This window comes from Seriola lalandi, unplaced genomic scaffold, assembly GCF_002814215.2.
Source record: "Seriola lalandi dorsalis isolate HSWRI2012SDOR001 ecotype SW California unplaced genomic scaffold, Sedor1 jcf7180002054883, whole genome shotgun sequence".
Classification (NCBI taxonomy): Eukaryota; Metazoa; Chordata; class Actinopteri; order Carangiformes; family Carangidae; genus Seriola; species Seriola lalandi.
The window spans coordinates 3881427-3901606 of NW_019525658.1; the positions used below are offsets into that span (position 1 = coordinate 3881427).

At 39.3% G+C, this 20180-nt stretch overlaps 1 protein-coding gene across 1 annotated transcript; it reads right to left on the bottom strand.

Moving 5' to 3' along the window:
- Positions 1–1428: 1428 nt before the first annotated feature.
- LOC111648037 (golgin subfamily A member 7) lies at positions 1429–19844 on the bottom strand. Its single transcript, XM_023397786.2, has 6 exons — positions 19768–19844; positions 18239–18364; positions 15372–15524; positions 11792–11893; positions 10142–10194; positions 1429–3629 (listed from the first exon to the last, which is right to left on the bottom strand). Exons 1-5 carry the CDS (start codon positions 19774–19776, stop codon positions 10153–10155), a joined length of 432 nt encoding a protein of 143 aa, XP_023253554.1. The 5' UTR covers positions 19777–19844; the 3' UTR covers positions 1429–3629; positions 10142–10152.
- Positions 19845–20180: the final 336 nt, after the last annotated feature.

Below are 20180 nucleotides of genomic sequence, written 5' to 3' on the forward strand. Positions count from 1 at the left end.
TGGATTAGCCACTGGTTAGGGCGGAGTCAGGCACTGCCACTCTGTGACATCACAGAGCCTACATCCATCTTATATATTATCTATGATGCCTAGTACAAGCATGTGCACGAGCAACAGGAAGCTGACAGCAGTTCACTTTATGGCTGTAGGTGTCATTAATAACAAGGGTTTTCTGAATGTTACATATAGAACCTTTAAGTTAAGGTTCATTTTTGTAGTGTTGTCTGTAACCAGCATGCACTTGGTGGGCACCAGAATAAAGACAGGCAAATCACCAGTTTATCACAGGGCTATCAACACAAACCCATGAACTCCTTTGTGGCCACAAAGTTAAGTTTGCATAGAAAAGTTGTAGACAGCTTCTCTGAATGACTGATGTGTTTACAAGTCTGACAGGGCCCCAAGGCAAACACTTTCTCTGAGTTGAAATAGTACATTGTAAGTTTGTTGAGCAGCAGCCAGAAAACAATGGCACATGAGCCTGGGTTAACATGCAATGCGCTAGTACGGCCATTTAGTGGCTTCCAAACACAAAGAGACGCAAGACAAATTACTAAACATGTGATTTGTAGTGGCTCCTTATAAAAAAAGTTTTTTAAATAGTGTAGATGGGATTGCCGGTGAAGTTCACTGGTGGAATGTGACATATTGTACATTATGCTGGGCGAACAATACCATTAAATCTCAACAAGGAACCAGAACCCCTGTTCTGTTACATAGTAACACACAAATGTGCAAGTCACATTAGTGAAAAAGCCACCTGGGGCCTCCGGGGCCTGAAGCCAGTTGCCCCTTTGTCCAGTTGGTAGTCCAGTCTTGTGTGCAGTCAGTATTCAATAACACAAGTGTACTGTACAGACGTGATCTTGATGTAATCCTCATTGCTGAAGAAGTGAAAGATAAATTAAAAGTACCTTCCAACAAATTCATTATATACCACTAGAAGCACTGTTACCGTTACTAAAAATAGTATTTGTGGGCTACAAATCAATCTTTCTTTAGGTTATCTTGCTTTCCTTTGATAGAGATCAGTTTGCAAACCCAACTTCTTAAACTCAGGTTCACACAGTTGAAGGATGGCTCGCCTCCTCGATGCATCACTCTGCTGTTCCTGTGAGAATATAACCTCGTCTGGTCAGGGTTCATCTCCACTGTGAGAAATAGTGCAGCTCTGGAGGAATCAGGAGAGCTTTCCTGCTATATAACTCTTAGAGACAACACAGAATACCGCCCTTGAAAGGAAACCAAGTTGAAACGAAGCCCTGGAGTTCATTCAGCTCTCAGTTTTTAAGTTTTCTGCATCTAAATCATAACAAGCACCAGGAACTGTGTCTCATAGCACTTCTCTCAAGTGTGTAAGTGTGCTTGTAAAACGTAAACTATACATTGACTATCAACACCAAAATAAAAACAGAAACCAATATGGTGTAAAATATGTACAAGTTTTATTTATGAGGATACAACTTCTGGATTAATAAAACATTTCAATTTCAAATGAAAAAAGAACCTAGAAAAGTTCGATTAACAGAACTAGATAAATAAAGTATGAGCTAAATCAAAATTATTAATGAAACTTTATTTACAAAAATCATAATTCAAGATAAGTGTTCATCCTTTAGCTTCTGAGCATCTGAACATGTCCAGCCATGTGTACAGCGTATTCAACCTTTGCTAAGGTTTCACTAACATAAACTGAGCATCTCCTGCCTAAATAACAGACAGTTAAGAATCATAAAACATGAAATTTAGTTGCTTTAGTTTAGTCAAAAATCCAGAGCTGACTGACATAATCTCACTGTTTAGACATGATCACACCAGAAAATGACACAGTGAAAATACTTGATATGGCTTTGTGAAATATTAGCTCTAGAAGTTTTGAGACATAGTGACCGTACTCGCAGGGCTAGCTTCTGAGCTAACTGCCACTTTTCGTTATTTTCTCTGCACTGTTCTGTTTCCTACCCCGACATTCTGTGCACCCTTTTCTTTTACTCAACATGACAAATAAAGCACAACGAGCTAAGTTCAGACCTAGCATTAAAATGGGTCTTCAGTGATCTAATCATAAGTGGTCAGCTTTAAACACGTCGGTTCTCACCTGGCTTTAAAATGCATCTCCACATGCGTCTCGAGTGAGCACTTGTGACTGGATCTCACTTCCCCACTTTATGTGCAAATAAACAGGTATGCGTTGTTGGTTTTAGCCAATCCGACAGAAGCGTCCGTTGTCAGTTTACCCAAAAGATGTATTTGTACTCCTGTCTCATAAAAACCATTCCCCTACTGTGGAGCAGTTCATACTCTCCAGAGGAGGGTTAAGTTAAAGTGAATGGTACAACAGAGGTAAATAAGCTATGATTGCTTCCTCAATTTTGGATTTTCTGGATCCAGATCTCTATCCCTTCAAAGCACATCACTGTCAAGACTGTTTGCTATTGGTCAACAGAGCATATTGGCAGGAAAAAGTTCACCTATGTTGAACATGATGCATATTTGTGCTGATAGACTTTTTGCCCCCACGAGTGAATCCACTAATCGTGTGAATTCGCCTGGAAAAACTGCTGAAAAACTTTGCTGTGTTAAATCCTGGTGTGACCGGGACCTTTAGACTTACACAAAGGCAACATTCAAAGCCATTACAGGCACTGTCAACTAACAAGAGCACTTTAAATACTTCGGTCAAAGGCAACCTCACTAATATATGAATTATATGCTTATTAGACATGATTCAAAAATCAACAGTAGTCACCAAACACCATGCATAGCACAGTTTACAAATAAAAAAATAACCATGACATGAGGAGTTGCATTAACAATAGTACATGCTAAATACAGAGCAAGCACAAGTTTTGGCTTTTCAAAAAGCAAAAGAAGAATCTCTTAAATCAATGCATAAATAGGAAAGATGTACATGAATATTTGAATCTGTGACCGTTTGACTGGAATGTTTGGATCCCGACAAAGTTAAGCAGTCACAGTGGTAAATATAAGATCAAACCCTACAAAAGGAAACATGCAGAAAAGGTCATACACTAAAACAAGCACCCTTGCAGGAATACATGAATAAGAATAAAAGTAAAGAAACGGTGAATAGCGGCACATGCAGAAAACCACACTGATAACTAGAGTTCCTTGTTTCTGTGGTTAAGCCAACACAATCACTTAAAGCATGGGTGTGGGTGAGTTGTATAAACCTTCATAAAAATAAGTTACCCTGTATTTTGGCTTCATTATTCAAAAAGGAATGTCCAAAAAAGAAAGAAATATAGAAAAGTTCACACTTCCAGAAATACTCAAAAACTTGAATGTCAATAAATTCTGTAGGTGAGTTAGTCCAGGTTTTGCATGACATCCTTTGCTTTTCTCAAACTTAATACAGGCATATAACAGACTTCAACTGAAAACTATTAAACGCAGACAGAGATATCACAAATAATAACCAAATAACACATGAATAACTGTCGGGTACGAAATCTCAAACTTGGTCACAAAGGATACTCTGAATGGGACATGCACATGACGATTAGTGGAAAGGGACAGATTGTAGAGACGCGGTATTAAGGGTGCAGGTCTGGGTGGTCCTCAGGGAGCTGGGCACTGGTGCTGGGCGGCTACGCTCAGCTAAACAGCTGTGACAGAAACAGAAAGATTAGTTAGAAACGTACATGTAACTGATAACAATACCAACGACTCTGTTGCATGTAGATGTACTAGTAAACCGTTGCAGTAGTCAGCATGCTCAGTAAGTGGCCCTGAGGTGGCCCAACTAAATAGAATGCAGTCATTAATGATGCGAGACTTCCACTTGAACTGACATTCAGCTGCTCTCAACATGTTGACTTACATTTCAACAGTTTTATCTCTTTGTCTTTACCTGATACTTCAGCTCACTGCACCTAAACTCCTTTCAATACTTAATTAACCATCAACCCGCATATAAGTTGCTTATATTTCAACTGACACTTTATCTTCAACTAACGTTTGACTGATTTTAACGCTAACTATTAAACTGAACACCTATCTCTTTTTAAAAGGTCCTATCTTTTACACTTCTCCAGTGTTTTATTTCAAGTGTTGATCCATAATAAGATATATTTGCGGTTTTAAGAACCACATCAATGTAGTTTTACATCTCCTCTCTCAGGCTTCTCTCTAGAGCTCTAGTAAACAAAAGGTCAGTGAACCAGAGGTCGGCCTCTTAAAATATACATTTCAACTGACACTTCAAACCCCTTCAGGGCTTCAGCTGACAGTTCAACTACTTAAGTGCTTGAACTCTCTCTCTACTACATTTAGTTTTAAAACGCATCTCTTTTGCTACGTTTTCACCTCCCGTCCACACTGCTCCGCAGTTTCCAAGCCCTGAAACCGGAGACTTATGTTAACACTGCTGGCCCCGTTTTAGTTTGAAAACTCCGGGGTTGCATTGCAGTGTGGACAGGCGAAAACGGAGACCTTTGGAAACGATGACATAGACACACACAATCGCTCCGTAATTGGGTCTTATCTGCCCCGACCACCATAGGTGAATAAATCAAGAAATAATGAACTTCAAGTGACCTTGTTGTTTTTGCTAGCAGCTGTTAAGGAGTTAAACTCTGCATTTTAACACTGCATCTGCCTTTGCTGGTCAAGTATGTATGCATTTTCATGTGTTAGTGAGACTGTTTCTGATACAGAGCTAAAACGGTCGTCCGTTTTAAAATGAAAACGTAGTAGTGTGGACGTAGCCTAAGTTAAATTTTCATACAGCTCACATGCAAATACTTAATGTTCTAAAACATTTTAATGCGTTTTTAAACTGTCCAGTGCACTTTCTCAGTAGAAGGCTTGAATGTAACTGTTGCATTTTCCAGTTTCTTTTGCTTCTGTTTCCATAACAAGTCAAAATTTCTGCCTACGACGAAGCTCATCACTCTCCTGTTAAACTGACCGTTCACTTGCTTTCTGTGCTTTCATGTCCACTGCTTTTATCTGAATCTTCCACTGACAGTTTGGTTAGCTGTCAACAGTGCATTTGTTTTTATCACCTTCACTTCACTTGAAACTTAATCTTATTGCAGATATCAATTTTTAACTGACACGTCAACTGATTTCATCAATAACACCTCAACAGACTCCTTTCAATGCTAAAGCCTCAACTGACACTTCAGACCGTTTCAGTGCTTCAACTTCTGCACTTTTCCAATGGTTTCAGGTCTGCATTAGATTTCTGCATTCACATAATTGTGGTGATGTTAGCCAAGACTCCGGGTCACACACTATGGGATGTGGTTCCTGACATTAATGTACCGTCACTTTTTCTCCGTTTTCATCTACAGGAACTTTTTAGTTGGTGTATTTTCCCTTTACACAGAACATAAACTGTCTCTGGCCTGACTGACACTGATAGTTATTTACAGTTCTGTTTGCTGGCTCACTGCAAGCAGAGCCCTGAGTGAGCTGGCACCGTTTACACAACAAGCATCAAATACAGAGGGCGTTTGATTTCAATCTTATATAAGCACTGGTATCAAAAGCAGGTATTGTTCTGTCAGGTATTTATAATGAACATGTTAATATGACATATGCCGACCAAAGTGCTGTACAAACGCTTTATCAAATGTGAAGAAACAGCCAATAAAAATGTAAGCTATGTATTTCAATGAAAAATGTCCATTAGTTCGGCCTGTAAAAATACTCTTTGCAGGTGAGGAAAAACTCGTTTCATTTCAGGGAATGAAAAGAACAACACACGAATGATGAATACCATTTATGTAACCGCCTTGTCCAACATTCCCCACTGACACTAAATATTCTCATGTGTGCAGCCTAATTTACAGGTTTGCTGGCGTGCTGTGGCCAGTCGGCGAGTTTGTATGCTGAGCCAAACGACACCTTATCAGGAGCAGAATGTCTTTTGGACAAGATGCCAGGACATCGACTTGGCGCCATCTGCCTCTGAATGAATGCTCAGCAGTCAGGAGCTGTGCGGGCCAAGTCTGGTTTTGCTACACTGCAGTCATCCCACTAGAGGCTGATCCATCACACTGTTCAGCCCTTCACCTGGTAGGCTCCCGGCCAAAACAAAAAGTCCCGCTTTAAACTTGTCAGGCCTTCAGCCATAATGGGAAAGGCGAGAGGATGGGAGAGGACGGTTTGATAGGTATGTGATGATGGTTGGTGCTGGTAATATTTGGATCCGGAGCTACAGGAGACAAATTATCAAGTCAACTTTTATTTATGCTTTCCCACTTTCAAGCCAAAAAGGCTCAAGCAATTAAAACTAAATTAATAATAAGTAAAAAAAAAAAAGAAAAGCAGCTTTAATTTTTGTGTTTCATGTTTATCAGAGTGGAAAGTCTCCAATCACGGGATACTTATAGATATATCAATCAATATTTTATATATTTACAACTATTCAAATGACTATGTATAGTAGTATGTAAAAAGGGTTATCTGTAGTAATGAACCCACAATAGTCAGAACTGTGATCCAACTGTGCAGCAAACAGCTGATCTTTAAGATCCAACAGTCAACATTACTTTGGAATCATGTATCTGACCACCTGATGAATAATTCTAAACTGCCTCTCCTTTCAGCCCTGTTTCAGTCTTCAACACCTGAGAGAAGTTATCTGTCACTATGGCAATTAAATGCTCCATTATGTTCAACAGCTAGTTGTGTGCGCTGGGTTTTTAGTGCTTTTTGGCTGAAACCAGCTGCTGACTGTGGCTGAAACCAACACTGAGAGCTGTGGGAGTGAATCAAAACAGTAAAGTTGTGGGATGTAAAATAAAAACAAAACTGAAAGATGTTAAAATGCTCTGCAGAGATAATTCTTTGTGGGATTACTACTACGATAAATATAAATATTGAGTAAAGCTTTTTTTTTTTTTAAAAAAGCTCACATTGTGACAGAGCTTAATAACGACTTGATGGCCAACACAACTTTTAATTAAAAGGCTGATATTGCTCTGATAGGTGATGTACCAGTCTAAGCCTGGAGGAGACAGGAGATGAGACCATGCGGGATTAAGAGGCTTAAACACTGGGTGGGATGGATACACTGTATGTATGTTCAGTCTGCCTGCCGGCTGTGGTCTACCTCGTCTTTGACCATGGCAAAGCTCCAGTGCACTCTTCTTTCAACAGCTACTTATAAAAGAGCTGGGTTTACATTCCTCAACAGGACATGTGTATGTATCAAGGCGCTCAGCAGGAATTTCGAACGAGAAGATTAATCCCTGTATACATCTGTATGGTAGTAGGGCAATGGTTTATCCATCCACAAGGATCTATGGACTCAGAAATTATGCCAAATACAACATTCCCCACAGGTCAAATATTTATGGGGTATGTCTTACTCTGCATGATGGTGGTGTCTACGCTACAGTGGAGACTGGGGTCTGTCCAGCATCTATACAAAGTACTTTTCAGTATGATATGAGCCCAACAGATCTTAGGATGACACCACACAATGAGCTTCACTGTCTTCTTCTGTGCACAAGAAAAAAGAAGGGATTTACTGTAACAGAGATTTAAACAATTTATGGGATGAGATGTTCTCCTGAGTCAAAGACCGTGAGGCGTCCGCCAGGGCGAAAAATCTGAAGATATATAAAAGCCATCTGTGGTTCATGATCAGACGGTGTTGTCTCAGAAGGTTTTAGCATTCAAACAAAACAAAGTAAAAAAGTGACATGGAATGACAACTGCTGAGGAATGCTCTTAATGAAAGTCATTTTATAAAGGTATAGGGAAAATGAGGAAGACAATATTTCTATGAAAAACATTTCCCAGAAAATGTTTGTGTTCAAATGTAAGACACAACCTCATATAATCATTTTTAGAGACTTCCTGGATGAGCTGGTCTTAACAAGCTCTTATTTGCAGTGTAATGAAACTGAAGGACAAAAAGGAAGATTGGATACATCAAAAAAGGAATAAATGTTTGGGACGTATGCTGGCAGATATTCTGCATCAAGGTGACACTGAATCGTTTTAAAAGAAAATGCAGGAATGGTAAATGTAATTTGGTCCTATGTTGCTGTATGTGTAAGTTGCGCATCACAGCATATAAGTGAATGTAACCTGTGTATGACAGACTTTCATGATTGTTCATTCAGGTCCTTTTTACGCCATTTGCTTGACAGCATAAACCCAAGAGCCATCCTGAAGCAGCCCTATGTTCTTTCAGTTAGGTTACAGTTATGTGTCTCCCTCTTTCTCTCTCCCTCTCTCTATCTACAATAGCTTTCCAGTACGTCCCTCACACCCCCTCAGACACTGTTCTAAATTTAAGAAATCAAAATGCAGATACAGAATGTCTCTGAATGAACAGCTGTTCCTGGGAACCTCTCCTCCATCTTCAGTCACAAGCAAAGCTTTAAAAACAAAAAATAGTCCAAAGTTGCGACAAAGTGCCAGCTGCCACCAATTATGACGAGGCTTCCTGAAAGTGGAATTAAACTTAACACAGTGAAGAAGTCACCCGGACTCACCAGAGCTTCTGGATGAAAACATCTGTTAAATGATTAGTTAAAATCTTAGCCACCGGCACGCAATGAAAACCTGTTGTTTTATTATGGTTAGAATAACAAGGTCTTCAGATGTTACTGTGCAGTACTACACAAGTTAACACTGAATATGTTTTTACAAAGACCAAACCCTCTTACAACATAGACCATCGGTTGTGTGTCTCTATTATCTATTGTCGGAAATCTGTGGGAGTTGAGATTTTAATGACTATGAGCAAGACAGCTCCTGTACCCTGCTGCATTCATGTCTTTAAAATCTCAGTAAATACAACCTGCCTACTCAGAAGAATCATTCACATTAACAACATGAAATGTGAGAACAATAATAATAATAACAATATGAAAATGTGAAATATCCACTGCAATTTCATTTTGGCTGATTTATAATAATAAATAACATAAGGAAGCTTTGTAGACAGAAATATAACATGCATTAACATTTTATGCTATTCCTTACATTGTGTGTCCGACATTAAAGCTGTAATTCTTGCTTCCTACTTTGTTCTCAGGCAGCAAACAATGCTTTCAAACTGAGTCACCATATCTGACTCTCCAGCTTCCTCCGATTTGACATGAATGCAGTAGAAGCCCCGGCAGCAAAGTAAACAAGGAAATGGGCTATTTTAACTAAAATGTAGTAATTGTTTGCTTACAGCTACTTAAATACATGTAACTGTAGTAAGAGTGCTTCAGGCACTTCATCACTTTTTGGGCTCAGCTACTGGGCTCCACGAGTTCAGATCATAACAACCTCACAATTTTAGACAATGGTGTAAAATGCAGCTTCTATTATGACTGATGGTGTCTAGATGGAGCCACCTTTATCCACTGTAGCGAGGGTAGCCAAGGTTGTGTACATAAGAATGTAAGGAGGAGTGTAACTTAGTGGAAACTGTCCAATTCCAGTTCCAGAAAAGTATGAGTGAAGAAGGACAAAAAGGAAGACAAATATAACAATAGTGAGATAAGGACATGTGACATCTGGTTTATATACACCCTGCTGGACAAGACATCCCCAGAAACTGGTGTGAAACTATGATTCACTTGTTTTGTGCTGCTCATCATTTTCTCCTTGGCACCAAGCTTTCAAATAAATACTTTTTTGTTTGAAACATCTGAATCTGAACTCCTGGTGAACATATTTCTTCAGGTCGCAAGATTTCGACCACAGTGAATGTGTGCTCTGGACAGTGGACTATATATGCATAGGTGAAGTAAGTGACAAAACACTGAGCAATATGCAACGTGAAGTCGTAAAGTAAGCAGGATTATCCTTTTAATCGCTGATAAAACAACCCTCCTAGCGGTAAAGCAGTTAATTGATATTACTCACAGATGCTTTTAACTTTGATGTGGGATTTTTCTTTGAATGAGGAGGCATTCTGCATGTCAGTAATGGATAGCCGGGCACGTAAAGATTGAACCTATTTTATTACTGCTCTTTGACTCAAGCCCCTTTGTTTGTAATATTTCCCAAAAATGAATCAGAAAATGTGTTTTATAATTAAAAAAATGTCCTTGGATGCTTAAATGTTGTTTGTGTGAGAACATGTTTAACAGGCCAGCATCAGGTCTGTACTAGTAAGACTGTGTAAAAAGGGAATGTTAATTATGACACTCACCGTGGCAGCTTTTATCTAGTCAGACTTCTGTCTTCAAAGATGGTGACCTCAATCTTAATAGGATTCAGTCAAGGAAAACCATCTGGAGCAAGGTTGGCTTCATTTTACATTTAATTACAACCAACTGAAATTTGAATTCTCCTCACTTTTTACATGAGGAAATATAAACTATAATGGTACAGAGCAATTTAAACGGAAGATGAAACGGTTTTTGGACATTATTGTGGAAAAAGAGACTTTCCTTCAAGCCTCTGGGCAGGTGTTGTTCAGGGCTCACTAGGTGTAAATGATTCCTCATTTTGCTTGACTTTAAAACTGTTTTGTTTAAAAAGTCAAAGACCAGATTTTTGGAATAATTAAAAAAAAAAAAAGAAAAAAAAGAAAAAAGAAAATCTGTAACCGTGATCATGAGCAAAACAGAGTCCAAGTGAAACCGGAACTTCAGAGTAATGTTCCAGCCGTAAGAAAACCCACTCAAAATAATTCGGAACTATGCTAATAACCACAAATCCAGCCTTGAGACAGAGCCTCTCTCAACAGTATCCTGCCTGGCTCGCTTCGTATGTTTAGATAAGGATGGGACTTATTTGACAAACTTTTTTTTTTAATTATTTATATTTTTAGCGGCCTTTAACAAACAGCATTTCCCAGCCTTTTCTTGATATAAGCTCTCTATAGCTGTCTCAGTTTAACATAAAGAGAGGGGACTGTAAGTGATTAAAAATAATTTCAACCCCTCAGTCCTGGAGGGAAACATACATTTTCAGAACATTACAAATATGATCATCATATTTCCTTGAGTCAAATGTTAAAGCAACAGTTCAGGTAGGACATTCCTGTCAATCTCCCAGTGCTCCTGGGCCAAAGTCAGCAAAGCAGCTTGACAGTGTCGGAGAAATAATCCAGATCACTGTCAACCCTATAAAATCATAGGCACGAGAGGGAACAAAGCTCGGCTGTGAACAATTTCAGTCATATTTTGTTATCCCTAATCTCCCACTGCCGCCCAGTTGCAATTAATTGGGATGTTGAGTCACCCCACAAACACATGCTGGTAAAGCCAGGATGTTGGTGCACCCGCTGATTTTATGCAGATGCTATGGATTACATACTAACTTTTATCTGGTGTTTTTACAGGGTATCCCTACATAGCTCTGGATTTCCTGTAAGCTGCCCAGACTGCTGCTTTCCATTTTCATCCAGCAGTTACAGGGAAAGACACAGTGGGGGCAGACGGCCTGTAAATCACTACATCTATTAGGTCATTGTGAAAGCTCCTTGTTCTACTTAAAACTCGGGTGCGATTACCTTCACATTTCCTGATCTCAGGGTACGTTTAACAAGTTACATTTGCTCAAAATATTCTGAACATGCTCATTCTTGCCCCAAAAGGTTGGTTTTTTTTTCTATTGTAAAAACAATGTGGCTTTGACCCTTAACTGTGTCTCTAATGTTTGCAAGGTTGGTGCTCTGGTTTTAAGCCTGCTCTCATGTTGCTTTCATTGTGTTATCTAGGAGCTCATTGTTTGCAATGGAGGGAAACATAAATATATTACTGAACAGCTACACGTGGCATATGGAAAATTAACACCTGAGAGAAGATAAGAAACTGTATTTCCTGGGTATAACAGACACTGAAGTGTAGGATACAACTCGCAGGCCTCTCTCGATGGGGTCGGTGAGCAGGAGGCCTCGTGGTGCATAGATCTTGTCATTCTGCTCCTGAATGTACTTTGCAATCTTCTTCAAAACCTAAAAGGACAGACAGAGATCACAGTTTCAGATGTCGTTTCACATTGACCGCAATCCAGTGGTATGCTAAACTCTCAGAGAATGCATACGCTTCACTTTGATAATTTAAGAACCTGAATTTCTCATTTTAGTTATTTTAAAAGCAACATATTAAAACAGGTATTCCTTCAGAGAGAATTCAGGATTGACATCAAATTATTTTGCACAATAAGATTAGCTTTTCTAATCCTAGCTAATCCTGACCCCATCATTTGGCTGTAGACTTAGATTAGTAATGTATGACATTTTTAATAAATGTCTCTTTTAGTTCCATCAATCAAAGTATGAGTATGAGTAAGACATTCAACCCCTTATACCTGCTTAAACCTGCTTAAACCAGACTGGTAGAATGTAGAATGATAAAAACATGGATACCTGAAGGTTTTATTCTGCTTGATACATCATCCTTATGCTTCCTTATATTTTTCTTCAAGTACATACGAGACTCGCATTAACATGCTGCAACCAATGTAGTCTTAAACATGTTCTTTGTTTTAATATTCATAATTTCATAATTTGAGATTAGGGTGTAATTAAAAACTATACTTTACACAGGTTGGTATCAAATATCTGGTCAGACTTGTTTTTGATGGTAGAATGGATTCCACTAAATGTCAACAAACTCTGGATACAAATGTCCTACAGTCAGTCAACAAACTGACAGTGGAAAGAGGCAGGCTTTCTACAACAGGACAATGATCCAAAGCAGACATGAACGTCATGAACGACATGAATCAAAGCAGGAACGACTTTAAGAAAAACAAGCTAAAGCTTTCGGAGCGACCCCCCCATTGTGCCCTGACCTGAACATCACTGAAAATCTGTGGGTAGATCTTAAACATGCTGTGTGTGCAGGGAAGCGTGGGTGAAAAATCTTAAATCAAAAATAGAAAGAAAGCCTCTTAGCTGTCTACACAAATTGTTTGCAGGGGGCTGGTGGTGGTGGTGGTGGTTATGTAATTACTTATTTTCACTTGAGAATCAACAACAATCAACAAGTTATTTGCCCAAACGTTTGCATACACCTATACACATGTGAAGGCAAAGTGTGATGAATGTGATGAGGATAATGGTGCACACAATGACAGCGTTTCCTCAAAGTTACTCATGCTGTTGCATTTGGTTATACACACAAAAGGTGATTGAAGTGGTTGTGTGAACAGGAAAAAGAAAACTGAATTCCTGCATGATGCACAGTCTTATCTGACCTGTGAAACAAACACACTGTACTGCTGATACCTGGAATCTAACTAGCAAATCTCTGTCTGGCTAAGTAGGCGACAAGAGGATCCAACTAGCTAACCCCACCACATTCTTGAGCTGAAGTGCTGAATAACAGACTTCATTTTTACTTTGGTAATGACCAGTCAATTTAAATTGCATGACTTTATGAGTGCTCATAAAACACAAACCAAGCCAAATGTTTTTTATCCCTGTACACTTCTGTCCACTGAAAGACGAATGCATAAGACAAGAAAAGACCACTGACATACTGATCCATTTACATTCCATATGAACTGGGCCAAAAGGGATTTTAGTTGACTATAAATACAATTTATTTGCCAGCTCTCATAGAGGTCATAAAATTGTTGATTTACAGCCAAGCTCAAAGATTCCACACAGCAGCAACACAACTGCTTACAGCACTAAACCGCCTCAATCATCTTCAATGTCGACTATAGAGTGTCATTAATATGTCTACAAGCAGAAGCCAGAACAAGATCCAGCATGTTCATTATTAGGGCTGGGTATCTTTTGATATTTTTAAATATCTGTGCCCATATTGTATACGAGTTTTACCAAAATTATACTTTTTCTGGAAACTCATTAAGAGGTCATAATTCTCAGATGTTACACATTGTCTCAATATTGGCCATAATACAATAGTCCAAAGTTGTCCCTGAAGCCATTGTTCAGTCAAAAATGCCAAAAACGTCCTACTCACAGCTTTTTAATTGTGAGGATTTACTGCTTTTCTCTGTTTTCTATCATTGTAAATTTAATATCTTGTTGTTTTGGACCGTTGGTCGGACAAAACTAGTAATGTGAATATATCACCTTGGGCTTTAGGAAACTGTGAGGGATATTTTTTTATTTATTCAAACAATATAATTGATAACTTCTCCTCCTGTATGCCTGGGTCATCTTCCCAGTAGCAGCACAGCGCCAACAGTGCTGGAGCCTGGAGCTGGCCGCACCCTATGACCTCAGGAGCTTGGACAAGTGAGCAGGTGACGGAAAAATAAGTAATAGTTACAGCATGTCTTGGCAGGTACAACAAAAGAAAAATGGTTTGGACCTTGTCTTGACATTATTGGGTAATAATACATTACAATAGATTTAAATATTTCACATAATGTGTATTGATTAGTTTTATTCAACAATTTGGGAAGGGAAAAAAGATAGAAGTTCCATTCATCTTCGGCCTACGTCATGTCGACATCATCTCTGTATATTAAAAACGAGTAATCATACAACCTGTCAGTCTGTAATTAATTTTCAGTTCTTTTAGACTAAAATCAATCTAAAATGTTCAAGTTATCTTCTAAAACTTTATTAACAATACAACTGGGAAAAAAAACAAAAAACTGCGAGCAAAGTCGCGACGATCGGAAAATCACAACACTGAAGCATCTGAGAGGCAGTGTGTGGAAGTATTTTGGGTTTTTCACCATAGATGGTAAAATTACATTAAGGCTGTTTACTTTAAAACAATAACAAATCTGTTGACTCTTCTGCAATTAAATGAGACAGCAGAGGCACCAGAAACAAGTAAAGCAACATCAACTGTACAACCTTGTCTGACTGGCTGTATTTTGCCACACTCACTCCTGAGGACAAATAAGATCTATGTACAAGGATATGTGGATTACCTTTGAATTAGTAAGGACAAATAAGATGGCAGTTCAAAGTGATTTTTTTTGAAAAAGTGACAGCCCTAGTTTGGCCAGGCTGTAGTTCAGATTAGACTATATGCATGGTTACATATGACAATGGCTGTTGCGGTGATCATTGTTATGGTTGTAGCTCTTGTTGTGGCTGTTTTGATTAGCAAGGCTGCGAGACACATGTTTGTGTAACACTAACTAACCTTCATGCCGACAGTGTGAATGTTGTGATGCAACATTATTTCTGAAGTCTCCTGGCTGGCTTGTCTGGCGTTACAATGCTGTCTTAACAATTCCCAATGTTACTGTTAAGTGCTGTGAGAATAGCCAGCTAGTCACAGCCACAGCTAATGCTATACCCATAGCCTTATAGCCACAGCAATAGCTGTATTCATAGTCAAAGCCACAACCGCAACAATAGGCATGGACATAGGCAGGGCCACTGCGGTCACAGTAAGAATTCAGCCTTCCTCAAAAAGTACTATGTTCTGAATACCTAGCTCCATTCATTACTTCTGTATTTAAACCTATGCATTTAAAATGTCTGTCACCTTTTCATAGTGAGTCTCCATACACAGGAAGATGGTATACGCTGTGAGGCAGGCCAGACAACCTTCAATATATGACTGGCTTCCCAGCTTCTCAGCTTCAGCATACAGGTTATTGAGCGTCCGCACTGTCTCCTCAAACTGCTGCTTGTCAATCTGAAATACATGGAAACATAAAGGAAGACCAAAGGGTTAAAAATCACAGGACAAGGCACGGTGTGTGAGTGCTTTCTGCCCTGTCAGGATATTCGAGGGGAAACATTGTCTTCATAGCACAAGATCATTTTCTCCTTCTCTTTCCATCTCTAGACAAATGAGAGGCTGAATTTTCTTGGACTGGTCATACATCAAGGGAATGCTGGGCCTCCTTCCCGCACTGGAAACACCACCTGAAATTATTAGGATGCCTTTGCCATATGGTCTCAGAAAGTTTTCATTTAATAACTGACACAACAAACGCACTGAAAGCAGGACACACAGGGTGACAATCCATCGAGGAATATTGATGCTTTCTCCTTCGCCAATGGCACAGACGCACCTTGATGAAGATAAAGATGCAGCTCAGCTGTTCCCTATACTGCAGACAGCTTTTTGGGATACAAACTAAAACCACAGCTGGCTGATAATCAAACCAGTGTTTCTGAAGAATTCCTCAAATGAAAGTCTTCTGTAGGGAAGACTGATGGAGGGTGGAGGACGTTTGAACTCAGAGGCGGTTTTGACTGGGGTGTCGACACTAGTCCCATGCTGGCCCAGAATGGATCCGCTGATTTTTCTGTGATTCGGAGGGAAAATGAAGGAGCCTCCAGAGCAGATGAGGAGCCAGCCAGGGGCCTCCTGAGCCTATGAAAAGCCTCCAATGTTCTGCTCCCTTGTGCCCAAGGAATGCAACAACAAGCTCCAACACATCAGTAGTCTAAGGCGTGTTTGGTACCCGCCATTGGGAGCCTTTGTTCTCCTCCTAATTTTCCAATTCAGAGGCTGCGATTCAAACCACATTTTTCCATCTTTCCATTACGCCTGATGCCTGATGAGAGTCCAAAGCTGAAGAGGGTTTACAAATTGAAGTGAGGAAGGGGGCAACTGGAGCTGTCACTAAACATATCCTAAACTTAGGATATAAATATTAGATACAGGTCAGAGAAAACTGTCAGTTAGGGTTAATGAAACACTCTTGAATGGTTTGGCAAGCAAGCTGCCGAATACATTTACAAAACTCAGTGCTTTCCAGGTTCTTTGGTACAATTCTCCAAAAGTATTTAAACAGGAAAGAGCTACCAAAAATAATAAATCCCACAGCCTGAGATAATTGTCTGCAAGAATGTGATGTTACAGCATGCAAACCTTTGCAAAACAAAGCAACAACATGACAAAAATCAGATATTGGGATAAAAAACACTGCCCCAAATAAAATGAAGCTTTTTTGAACATTGTGTTCTGCAAACATCCTCACAAACTGACATAAACAACTGGCCTAAATTTGGAAGCCACTAAACACTTTGGCATCATACTGCATATTTCATAAACAGGGATTACAGAAAATCATTAAAAACATACAGTATATGTGGGAAGAACAATTTTTGGTAGGGGACTCAAGCTTTTACCTCCCAGAGGAAAACCATTCGTCCTGCAGTTTAGTGGGCGTGTGTGTGTGTGTGTGTGTGTGTGTGTGTGTGTGTGTGTGTGTGTGTGTGTGTGTGTGTGTGTGTGTGAACCGAATCCTCGCAAAAAACATGGGAGACCACCCAATCAAGAAGGAAGTGCCAATAAACCACTAGTTTAAGTGGTTGAAGTGTTGTGAAGCTGCTCTTTTCATGTGGTGCGTGCATTTCAAAACTGCAGTTCTGTGTCCTGCGAACTCTGGACTGTTTGGCTGGCACCATCTTTAATGTGGCGTAGAGCCTGTTCAGGCTCAGCGACCTGCTCTTCCTCCTTCACATCATTACCGATGCCTGCTCTTAACCCACTTCCACCATGAAGTTCACATAAGGACACAGTCCAGAAGGGTTCCTCAGTATTTTTCACTTTTGGCTCCATGCGGATTTCAGCAGCAATTCTCTTTTTATCCTAGGGCCAGAACAGCAACTCTTCATTCTGATATGGATAATTTGCTATGATAAATGAACCATTCAGCAGTATTTTCCTGAACATTAAGCAAAATTATAATATTTCATTACTCTTCTTCATCCCTATGGTAATGTTTTTCTTCCTATCTGAAAATGCAGAACGATCTGGTTCAGAGTAGCTACAGTCTGCAGGTTACAATAAACCGATCAGACTGAGTGGCTCAAAGGTTTACACTGCAGCCTCAAAGCAGTCCTGTGTTTGAATGTTCTCCGTGTACACACAGGTTTAACATGTGTTTATGGAGAACACTCTGAACTGGCCCTTAGATTTTAGTAACAAAGTGTCTAGATACTGTATGAGCCCTGTGAGGGACTAGTGACTAGTTTCTCTGCCTTTCACTCAGTGCATGATGGGAAGGGCTACAGCTCTTACTGTGACTATGACTAGGAAGCAGATATGTAAAGGATAATACAAAGCCGAAGTAAAACCAGAAGTTCTTTTTGTAATTATTAAGTAATACCATATATAAGGTGTGGCAAATGACAGATATTCAGAAAGGGGTAGTAAAGAGACAGAGACGGGGACAGTAAAAATGCATTTTTTCATAGTCTACTGGCCCACTGATGCGACAGGATTTTTCCTGGTGCTCCCAATGACGGCCAGTCCAACTATGACAGATGGATCCATTGTCAATGGTTTGTGTGTTTGTCAAAGGGAGAGAGAAGATGGTGCTCTGCCAACCATTTTTATGCATTAGAATGATGGAAAAACTGTGAATAATAAAGTGAAGAGGTGTATCCTACCCTGGTCTCCAGCTCAGAGGGGAACTTGGTTTGGAACTGGCACACAGTGCCATTCGTATAGTCTCTCTGAAGGAAGACTTTGGCAGCGATGGCTGCCTGTTGCCTCATGTCCTGCAAGCTGTGAGTCTGTGGAAACAAGAGATTACAATTTTAATCATCTCTACACTTTCAGGGTTACACAATCTAAAAATCAATCTATTCCAAATTGCACATATTTTTCTCATAATCTGTATGAATCACAATGAACCCTGGTGTTATGGGTATCATCTTGGTCAAGGTTTTTATGTTTACAGCATAGTTACAGTGTCACCATGTTGTGAAGACATTCTACAAAGCAGGCTGTTTGATGTAAAGTAAAAAAAACAAACAGCTAATGTATTAAAGGCTAGATATTCAGATGGTTTTTACAGGAACATGTTGACATGCCACAGTAGAAAAATTGCAGGTGCAAAGCTGAAAGGTAATGCTTATTTTTAATATCTGCCAATGATGTTATCTATTAATCCATCAATAATTTCATTAATATAGAATCAGATATATTGTAAAACACAAAATGATGTGCTTAAATGTCTTGCCTGTTTTGCCTGACCAAGGTCCAAGATCCCAACGTATTCAATTGGCATTGCATTTTTGATTTTAAAAATGATGTAAATGATGAATCAATTAACAAATCATTTTAATTTTCTGTCAATCGATTAATCAAATAATCCCTGCAGCTCTTGGTGTAAATAATAAAATGAATGAAGTCTGAATTTAATTTATCTTCTTCAGTCTCAGGGTCCTGTAGTGTGCAGTATGACTGCCACATCTCACTGGGACACTTTAGATGCGAGCCATCATTAACGTAATTAGTAATACCTGTGCTCTTCCCATTATGACAAGTCAAAACGTCTGCTGTGAAAAAGGCTCATTTACTATTTAAGGCGTGGAATCCAGGTGTTTCACATTTCTTATGATTATATGGGTGTCGATTAACTGTTTGTCATTCCAGCACTAGACCACCATCTAATATAGTTGTCTGTGAGATGTATCAAGTCTCCACAGAGCTGTTGAGAACTTATGTTCACTGTTACTACTTCAGCACGCGACTCCTCCGACACTGCCATCTTTGTTCTATCAGGGAACAAAGTTTAAATGATGTATCCACAGCCACATCCCTGCCCTGGAGCCAGTATGTTGCTCTATGTCCAAGCTAAGCCGGTAGATAAGGTATTAGCAAATTACCAATTACTTCTCAAACCAAGCTAGTATCTATACGCAGCTTGGCTCCTCGTTGAGATAAAACATTTTTCCGAAACTGCCGCATATGAGTAATTTTATACATATCCTAGCGTGTTGGCAAAGATGTAGTAAACATTACCAGGCAAGTTACCGACCGACCGGTGAGCTACCAGGCTCACGGTGGTCAACTTTCCCGCTGTCTTTCTATCAGACATACTCCGAGAAAACGTGAAAAACTGTGACGTTACTAATAAATTCTTCACATACTGACGTATGAAAAATAAGGTTCAAATTCATCGTTAGCTTACCTCTGCCATGTTGAACTTGGTTTCTGTTTATCTTCCGCTACCAGCTTTTAGCATGTACTACGAAATATCCTTTCCGAAGGGAAACTTTTGTTTAATAACAAAGGTTCCGGGTGCAGAACGCTATTGACACAACAAAAATCCACTATTGAAACAATTGAGCCCTAAAGCTTTTCAAAATCATCTAACACAAGATACAACAGTGTCAACAGTGGTGGGTACATTAATTCAAGTACTGTACTTAGGGCCTTTTTCAGATACTTGTATTTTCATTTTATGAAACTGCTATTGTAGTACATAAAAACAAGAAATATTGCACACTTTACTCCACAATACTGATAACGGCTTTTATTCCTTTGCAAATTAAGATTTTTAAAATATCAAATGCACTGCAATGTATGCAATGTTATGTATAT